At 34.9% G+C, this 9,960-nt stretch overlaps 1 protein-coding gene across 2 annotated transcripts; it reads right to left on the bottom strand.

The window, feature by feature from the left end:
• Positions 1-146: 146 nt before the first annotated feature.
• On the bottom strand, positions 147-9,065 carry LOC131521005 (P2Y purinoceptor 14-like). 2 transcript variants are annotated; one of them, XM_058745619.1, is made up of 3 exons: positions 8,837-9,065; positions 3,139-3,532; positions 147-1,899 (listed from the first exon to the last, which is right to left on the bottom strand). In XM_058745619.1, the coding sequence occupies exons 2-3, from the start codon at positions 3,489-3,491 to the stop codon at positions 1,299-1,301; spliced, it is 954 nt and encodes a 317-aa protein (XP_058601602.1). In that variant the 5' UTR covers positions 3,492-3,532; positions 8,837-9,065; the 3' UTR covers positions 147-1,298. The 2 variants fall into 2 exon arrangements, with proteins under 2 accessions (XP_058601602.1, XP_058601601.1); XM_058745618.1 differs by having other exon boundaries at positions 3,139-3,537.
• Between the last annotated feature and the right edge of the window lie 895 nt (positions 9,066-9,960).

Genomic DNA, 9,960 nt, shown 5'->3' on the forward strand with positions numbered 1-9,960 from the left:
TCAGCACTGCAGGAGTTTCCTACCACTCATGTCTGTACACAAACAGCTTCCTCCTCCCTGTGCTCCAGCATAACCCACAAGACAATGTGATTGCTCTTTCATTGCTCATTTCAATAAAACATCAACTTTGCCTCAGACGTTTCTAAATTCAAAAGAGCTTTATTGTCAGCACATTCATATACGTACAATTGCACACAAGAATTAAAATTTTCCTGGGACTCATGATGCTACAATGAATGTAAGTTTAAATTTTATTCAGCAAGATTGCAATAAATTGATCAAAAGTGATGTATACAAGATGTACAATAGCATATCTGATTTTAACTTAAAGCGCCATATACATATGTAAAATAACTACTTTTTACTGTAAACACTATAACTTGAAGTAACTTTAAATTTAAATACTTTGTAAGTCAGTTTTGCAAATACATTCAAATCCAATAAAATAAATTACAGTATAAAAAGAACAGAACACACAAACATTTACAAACATAAACAACTGATAACATTTACCAGTTGTCTGAATGGTTTTCCTGGTTTATTATTATTATTATCTCTGTTAGATATTCCTATCTGAGGTTTCAGTGGGAGTTCAAAGCGGATATAAATATGGATGTCGTGTTTGTAAAGAAAAGTTTAAGCTGGTTTCCTCTCTCACCCCATGCTGAGAGTTGTGGAATATGAGGCACTAATAAAGAAGCATCATAATGCAGTTTTTGTGTTATTATTATTAGGATTATTATTTTTTAATAATGAATAAAATAAATTAAAAATAATATGTATTTCTATGTCACTAAGTAAATTTGATAATGTGAACGGTGAGATGTTCTTGCCTCCATTGAAGTACAAGATGCTTATCCATTCTCAAAAGATACTGAAGAACATGATCATAAAGTGCTTAGGAAATATTTTTTGAACACAGATATTATTTTTTCAATTCTGTTTGGTGCTGCTAGTGGTGAGGAAATTTCATTTACTCACCCTCAAGTTTTTACAAACCTGTATGAGTTTCCTTTTTCTGCTGAACAATGTAGAAGATATTTTTAAAGAATGTGGGTAACCAAACAGTTACTGGTCCCCACTGACTTTCAGAGTATTTCTTTATTTTTTATTTTTTTCATAGAAGTCAGTTGCTACCACAAACTCTTTGGTTACACACATTCTTCAAAATATCTTCAGTTCTGCTTTGTTAAAGAAAGAAACCATACAGATTTGGAACAGCATGAGGGTGAGTAAATGACATAATTTTCATTTTTGGTAAACTATCCCTTTAATTCAACTTACTAGAGCTCTTTATCTCATTCGGATTGGCAAAATCTTTGAAGGTTAAGCTGTGCTCTGAAGGTCTTGCAAAATACAAAGTAAATAATTGGATCCAAGCAGGCATTTAGTACTGTGAGCAGGACAGTCAGCTCCTTCAGAATGTAGAAAACCTGCTCTGCTCTGCAGTCTTGCAGCAGGGGTTTGATGAACATGTACGGCAGTCTCACCAGGTGATATGGCACAAAACACACGCAGAAAACCACCATCAGAACTTGCATGTTACGCTTTGACTTGCTGAGCTTAGCGTTACCAGGCTGATCCGGCATTGTGCGCTGAGCTTGACGAAGCTTCTGTACATTCAACCAGTAGAACAGAATCAGGGATACCAGCACCAAAAAAAACAATGGAAAGCAAATGATCTGCAAGGCCAAGTAGATCTGTTTGAGTAAGCTGTTATGAAAGCTGTCACAGTCGAAACCACTGTGGGCAGAGGTTTGTTTATCAGTGCTGACAAAAGCAGCAATGTAGGCACAATTTGAGCACAGCAGGACAGCCCAGGTCACGATGCAGATGTAGCGTGTCGAACGGACTGTTTGCAGCATGTGAGTCTCCAGTGGCCGTGCAATCTTCATGTACCTGAAACAAAAGAGCAGTGAATCGTAGAATACAGAGAAATATGTCATATAGAACTAGGGCCATCCTCAGGAACCAATGCTGTTTGTGTCTCTATGATTTGCTACTGATAATTTCAATAAGCTTTCAGCCAAACAGACACTTTTATCCAAAGCAACTAGCATTGCATTTAAGGTATACATTCTATCAGTGCATATAAAACAATAATCAAATTAAAATCTGGTGTTACTTTTTATTTATTTGACAATGCTGAATTTGTCTTTTTGTCTCTTATTTACTGTTCAACCCTGTTATGCTGTGTTAAAACATAGTTATACATTACAAAGTTGCATTACTCCCTAAAAAGTAACTAATTGTTACTAAACTAGTTTAGTTTAGCATTTAGTTACTTTTTATGGAAAGTAATGTGTTGCATTACTTCCGCGTTACTTCTGGGCAAGGCTTGCTTGTATGTTTTTAATATAAAAAAGTGTTATTTTTTGCACGTAAAAACCCTTTCAGCCCAAATGTGAACTACGCCTCAGGCTGAAGCAAATGTAAATTCACATCTGTACAGTAGAGGGCGCAGCTCAAATAGCTGTCAGTCAAATATATGAAATATACAAAATATGAAAACAAAGTAACTGGTGTTACTTATTTGAAAAAGTAACTCAGATGTTTTCTTGTGAATTAAAAAGTAATGTGTTACTTTACTAGTTAGTTGAAAAAAGTAATCTGGTTATGTAACTCATGTGTACTTGTGATGCATTACCCCCAAAACTGCCAATAATGTCATCAAAACATCCGGTAGTGTGGGTTTTCCAGGTAACAGTGTATAATGCATGTTATTTTTTGACAGACATCGATGTTGTGATATTCAAATGATGTAGATTTGAAAACAGATGGATCATAAGTTAATAATTATTTATTTTTTAGTATTCAATGAAGTGACTGATGCCCATGTGTTGTATTAATGTTTTCAGTTGTAATAGTTTTGACGAATGTGATAACGTGCATGAGGGATGAACTATGACTTATTTTTGGGTATTATAAAACCTGCTGGAGACATTTGAAATGATTTTTGTGCAGTTAATTACTTATTTTACAGAACAAACATTATTTAAGTTATTTCATTGCATAAATATTTATGTCACTCAGAGACAGACATATTTAACTTGCCAAAAATGTTACATTAAGCTGTCACGTTTTAATTGAAAATCAAGTTGTTGTTTTTTTTTACCAGAAAAGGATGAACATCCATACCTGTTTGCAGCGATGTAGCCCATGAAGAGAATACTGGAGTACATGTTGAGGTAGGAAGCTGGAGCACCAAAGTTACAGTAGATACGCTGAATTTCCATTGAACTTTTAGCATGTTTAGCGATGCGTAATATCAAACACAGGCACACAAACAAGTCGGCTATAGCCAGATTCTTCATATAGATTGTGATGCTGGATTGATTTGTAGCTTTGCAAAAGTACACATAAACTGTAATGCTGTTGAGCACCAGGCTTGCCAGGAAAATCACTGTGTATAAACATAGGAAGAACGGACGAGCTGGCATTTCAGACAAGCCACAAGGTCCTTCAGTTGAATTGGTTGCGTTTTGGTCCATGATGGTTACTTGCTGGACAGTGAACCAGAAATGATTGGTACCTATACTGCAAGAGAGATTACAATATATTTGTATATGTAACAATTATATATACAGTCATGGCCAAAAATATCGGCACCCTTGGTAAATATGATCAAAGAAGGCTGTGAAAATGAATCTGCATTGTTAATCCTTTTGATCTTTTTTTTTTTTTAAATCACAAAAATCTAACCTTTTATTAACCTTTTATTAGATAATAAGAATTTAAAATGGGGGGAAATATCATTATGAAATAAATGTTTTTCTCAAATACACGTTGGACACAATTACTGGCACCCCTAGAAATTCTTATGAGTAAAATATCTCTGAAGTATATTCCCATTCATATTCACAATTTTGAGCACTCCAGGGTGATTATGAACGTGAAATTATCCAGCCATGGCTTCCTGTTTCACAAAAATATAAATAGGAGGGAAAACAAAGCCCAAATTCCCTTAATCATTCATCACAATGAGAAAAACCAAAGAATACATTTCTGATGTGCAGCAAAAGATAATTGAGCTTCACAAATTAGTGAAGTGGCTTTAAGAAAAGAGCTAGAGCAGTGAAAATTCCCATTTCCACCATCAGGGCAATAATTAAGAATTTCCAATCAACAGAAAATGTTACGAAACTGCCTGGAAGAGGACGTGTGTCTATATCGTCCTAATGCATGGTGAGAAGTAGAGTTTGAGTGGCTAAAGACTCTCCAAGGACCACAGCTGGAGAATTGCAGAAAATAGTTGAGTCTCGGGGTCAGAAAACCTTAAAAAAAAAATTGTCAAACAGCACCTACATCAATCACCAACATGTTGTTTGGGAGGGTTTCCAGAAAAATTCTCCTCACTCATCCAAAAACAAACTCCAGCATATTCAGTTATCATACACGACTGGAACTTGAAATGGGACTGGCTTCTATGGTCAGATGAAACTAAAAAATGAGCTTTTTAGCAGCAAACACTCAAGATGGGTTTGATAAAAAGTACCCCATGTGTACAATGAAATATACTGCTGTATTTTTGATGTTGTGGGCCTATATTTCTGCTGGAGGTCCTGGGCATCATGGATTCTATCAAATACCAACAGATAAAAAATCAATAAGTGACTGACTCTGTTAGAAATCTTATAATGGGCCATGTTTGGATCTTCCACCCATACAATAATCCAAACAAAAACCTCAAAAACAACACAAAAATGGGTCACTGAGCACAAAACCAAGCTTCTGCTGGCCATTCCAGTCCTCTGACCTGAACCCTATAGAAAATGAGTGGGTGAACTGAAGAGAAGAAGCACCGACATGGAGCTGGGAATCTACTCAAGTCACCTTTATTTATATAGCGCTTTTAACAATACAGATTGTGTCAAAGCACTTAACAGTATCAAATTGGAGGATAAAGTGTCAGTAATGTATAATGATAAGATTTAACACTCAATATTCAGTTAAAGGCATTTCATTATTGAATTCAGAGATGTCATTGTCTAGCTCAGTTTAGTTTAAATAGTATCTGTGCAATCAAATCGGCGATAATCACTAGAAATTAAGTGTCCCCAACTGAGCAAGCCAGAGGCGACAACAGCAAGGAACCAAAACTCCCTCTGAGACAGAATGGAGAAAAAAACCTTGGGAGAAACCAGGCTCAGTCGGGGGGCCAGTTCTCCTCTGGCCAGACGAAACCTGCAGTTCAATTCCAACCGCAGCCATGTCAGATTGTGTAAAGGGCTCATCTGATTCCCGTGGTCTCATCCCGATGGAGCATTTTAATTTATAATTTAATGTATTTGTTATATTTGTGTTTTATTCATTATTTGAAGTTTTTCATTTATATGATTTATTCATTTGCTATAATTGTCTAAATCTAAATGGTCTGGAGTGATTCTGGATGAAGGAATGGTCTCTGATCTCTTGTCAGGTGTTCTCTAACCTCATCAGGCATTATAGGAGAACATTTAGAGCTGTTAAACTGACAAATGGAGGTTTCAAAAAGTATTGAATAAAAGGGTGCTGTTAATTGTGGCCAATGTGTATTAGAGAAAAACATTTATTTCATAATGATATTTCCCCCCATTTTAAATTCTTATTATCCAATGAAAGGTTGTGAATTTTTTTAATAAAAGATCAAAAAAATGAACAATGCAGATTCATTTTCACAGCCTTGATCATATTTACCAAGGGTGCCGATATTTTTAATATGATTATATATATATATATATATATATATATACACACACACATATACATATAAAACACAAATGTATATATTAAAAACAAAACATTGAAAAATATATTTTGTGCTATATATTTTAAATCTAAGAACATACATTTATGTATGTCACATTTGAATAAAAACATCATTTTTTGGTCTATAACACAAATGAACATATATTTTTGAATAAAATTCAATTATGAAATGATCTTATAAAATAGATCATTATTGTCATAATCACAATGTAGTTTTGATCTCTTGGCTATTCCATGAACATTTGCATTTAGTCTAAATGTAGGCTGCTGAATCTAAATTTCGAAAAATGACACTTAAGACTGGTTTTGTCGTCCAGGGTCACATTTCATAGAGATTTACTGTTTACAACATATATTTAAAATATATTTTGGTTACTTTTTAAACTTTTTTGAACTTTTTTTTTTTTTTTTTTTGCTGTATGGAAAACAGACATTTTTCAAATATGCTTTGTGCATCCTCACAGTTAAATTTGGAATATATACTCAAAATAAAGAAAATAGCATCATTGTTAACTTTGATGTCAATTTTGAAGGAATGGAACAGTTCATAGACCTATACAAAACAACAGTAAAGGAGTCCATGTACTGTATGGCTTATATTAAATAGAAGAATTTTCATGTATTAAATACACTTGAAAGAGAAACAACTTTTTGTAACATTTTGTTTATTTATCTATATGTTATATACTACATATCGAGGGTTGAGAACCAGAAAGGCGTAAGTGACATTTCACTAACTTTACAGGAGAGCCAAAACTAAAATTTTACCATAGTTTGATCTGATTTTGTGTACTGATTTCAACTGTTTATAATACAAATTTGTACACTCATGGATGACAGTACCTTTGCCAGTAGAAAGAGCTCATTAAGAGCTTTCATTTCACCAAAAATGTCACTTATGCCCTTCTGGTTCTCACCCCTACACTGTAAAACCCGACAAGTTAGAGTAACTCAAACTGTTTGAGTAAACCAGGGGTGGGCAAACTCGGCCCTTCCAGGCCACTTTCCTTCAGAGTTTAGCTCCAACCCTAATCAAACACACCTGAACCAGCTAATCATTCTCTTCAAGACTACTAGAAGGCTACAGGCAGGTGAGTTTTATCAGGGTTGGATCAAAACTCTGAAGGAAAGTGGCCTGGAAGGGCCAAGTTTGCCCATCACTGGAGTAAACCAATTCCCCTTGGCTTAAACCATGTTAAGTTTTAAAACTTGCAGTTAAGTAATTAAGTGATTAATTAAGTGCTGATTGAGCATTAGTGATGAACACCTGCTGTTAAAAAAAAGAAACTGAAGAAAAGAGAAACACAAGAACTACTACAACTGACTTCAGCCATAGCCTTAGATGAAATCAACTGAAATAAAATACATTAAATCTCTCAAAATCTGATTAAACAACCCCACAAACAGCATCACCAGCTCCACTTATTAATAACCAGACTGACTTTATTTCTGTCAGACATCTACAGAAGATCTTATTGAGAATTAACTAAGGTTTAGATGTTGATGTATTGTTTAATTCGAAGTAACCATGTTAGAGATCAGTGTCTGCTTTAGTTGGGCTCTTGACCCTTGACTTCTGTGTTAGTTTTTTTTTTGCATATTTTTCTCTGGTGGTTGTCACCATAAGGCTGTGACTAAAGTTAAGCCCGGCTCACACTGTGTGATTTTGGCCACGATTTGGTCGTCTGAGACAAATTTTGAAAATCCTAAAAGATTCCTATAATTCTAGGCTAAAATCTGTAGTCTTTGATCGCTGGTTTGACATGTTCACTGACAGCCGTTTAATGGCTGTTGCGATCAAATTTCACCTCCAATGAAATTCTGGCAGTGTCAGAAGATTTGGCGCACAGTCCTGCAGTGTGACTACCCCTACGATGAATGTCGAACTGTCTCCGTTTTTCAAGACAAGCTATGAGCAGAATTAATGCTATTAATTAATTCTATCTGCTATAAACTCTGGCGCTCCCATCCTCTGCTCACGGAATTCATCTGATATTTTGCTTTTTCTATATAAACACTGGTTGCGCCGCTGTTTTCATGTGGGTGTGTAGAGCTGCATACACTATAAATATGCCAGTATTGCCACCGTTCATATACTTTTCATGATAGCCAACATTTCGGTCCCACGTGCAATGCAGTTCGCAGTCACTGGACGTGTGTGGGTTGATAATGTAAAACTCCGGACAAGTTTTTCTTGCGCGCACCCGTTTTTAACTCATCTTGACTGTCGTACAGTCTGACATTAATGACAACTGAGATCCCATAGTGTGACATGATCATCATGTTCGTACAGTCTGACAAGTACAATCCTAAAGGACTTTTAAAAAATCGCACAGTATGAGCCCGGCTTTAGTTGTTGTTCTTGTGTTTCTCTTTCTGTCAGTGATTCTGTTTAACAACAGGTGTTCATCACTAATGCTCAATCAGCACTTAATTAATCACTTAATTACTTAACTGCAATGTATATCTTATTTTATTGAACTCAACTGAAATAAGTTCAGAGCACTCATAACTGTTAGTTTTATGAAACTTAAATGTTTTCAGGCAATCAGTTTCCTCAAACGGTTTGAGTTAACCTAACTTGTCGGGTTTTTAAGGCAATCGGTTTACTCAAACGGTTTGAGTTACTCTAACTTGTCAGGTTTTACATTGTACTTTGACAGTCTGACCAGAAATAATGTTCATGTCTTAGTCCACGTATCTTGTTTCCTATTCGCTACACTTAAACCTCAATAAGGCCACAGTTCACCACACAGCCACTATGAATAATTCACGCCTCATAGACACACGAATGATCATTTATGCTAACTTTTATTCATTATTTATGTATTCATTAATTTGTTTCATTACTATACTCTTTTATACTATTTTTCTCTGTGGTCAGTTGTTCAATAGATTTGTTACATGCTGTTCTAAAACCTAAGAGAAAAAAACACATCTCACTTCGCTTTTCTATTCTGAGAATCATGAATCCACATATGAAAATTAAAATTTGAGCTTAATTAATTTACTTCTTACTCTCATTATCTGTATAACTATTTTTGAGATACTTCTAGTTTCACATTACTTAAAACAAAGCAAGACTTACCGTAGCGTTCTACCTTGAGACTCTTCAGATGAACACTGTCTGCCACTTCCTTAAAAACAGGAACCTCATCTTGAGTTTGTCAAATGCTTCATATGACGCAGTAAAATATTTGTTTGTTTGGTAAATGGAAATGGGAAGAAAGATTAAATTGCATATTATAGACACTGTGGGAGTTATACACTCTTTAACAGTAAAGTTGGAAGAATCTGTAGCGAGTATAAAGATTTTTTTCTTTTCTTTTTTTTTTTTTTGCTGCTCAAATATGTAAGTTCCTCTTCTCACATTGCTATCCTCCTCACCATATTGCATTCATCTAAATAAAGCCAAATGACCTCTCAGCTCAGTATTTACTTCAGCTTGTTTGCAGTCCAACTCCGCATTAGTTCTTGCGTGTTTTCTCAGGACAGCGATGACCTCCGGCACTGCTGGATTCTGACCCTCTTAGTCCCCTGGAATCAAGACAGCGTTTGTCTTTCTCAGCTTTCCTCTTTGGGAAAATTTCCTTTTTTTTTCTGTTGGTCACTGTGGAGGTCGGGAAATCTCTGCCTTCGGTGTACCATAGACAGAAAAACAAGACATAAATAGTGTATAACAGAAAAGATAAAATTGCACACATCACTTACAAAGCATGAAACATGCAGGTCAAATGTCAAATTATTCAGACACTTTGTAAGGACTAGCAAGCATCTTGAATTTTCCTAAACTGATCAAAAGTCACAGTAAAGACATGTATAATGTTAAAAAAGATTTTCTATTTGTCAAAGAATCCTGAAATGCAGTACAACTGTAACTTAACATTGCAATGCAGCTCAACATTGAAAATAATCAGAAATATTTCTTGAGCAGCAAATTGGCATATTAGAAGAATTTCGGAAGGATCATGTGACACTGAAGTTGAATGCATTATTTTGCATTTCAAATTTAAATTAAAATAGAAAACAGTTATTATTTCACAATATTACTGTTTTTACTGTATTTTTGATTAAATAAATGCAGCCTTGGAGAACAGAAGAGCCTTCTTTCAAAAACATATTTATGAGTTAAACCAGAGATCTTTTACTAAAATGGAAATAGTAATGCATAAGACAAAAGCATTTTTCTAAATAAATACATAAATGTATCCA

Source organism: Onychostoma macrolepis, chromosome 15 (assembly GCF_012432095.1).
Source record: "Onychostoma macrolepis isolate SWU-2019 chromosome 15, ASM1243209v1, whole genome shotgun sequence".
NCBI lineage: Eukaryota > Metazoa > Chordata > Actinopteri > Cypriniformes > Cyprinidae > Onychostoma > Onychostoma macrolepis.

What these genes read in the sequence shown, in the direction of transcription:
- LOC131521005 (XM_058745619.1), bottom strand. Translation starts at nt 3,491, where the DNA reads ATGGACCAAAACGCAACCAATTCAACTGAAGGACCTTGTGGCTTGTCT. An exon ending in GGCTACATCGCTGCAAACAG is followed by an intron (nt 1,900 to 3,138) that starts GTATGGATGTTC and finishes CTTTTGTTTCAG; the next exon opens with GTACATGAAGATTGCACGGC.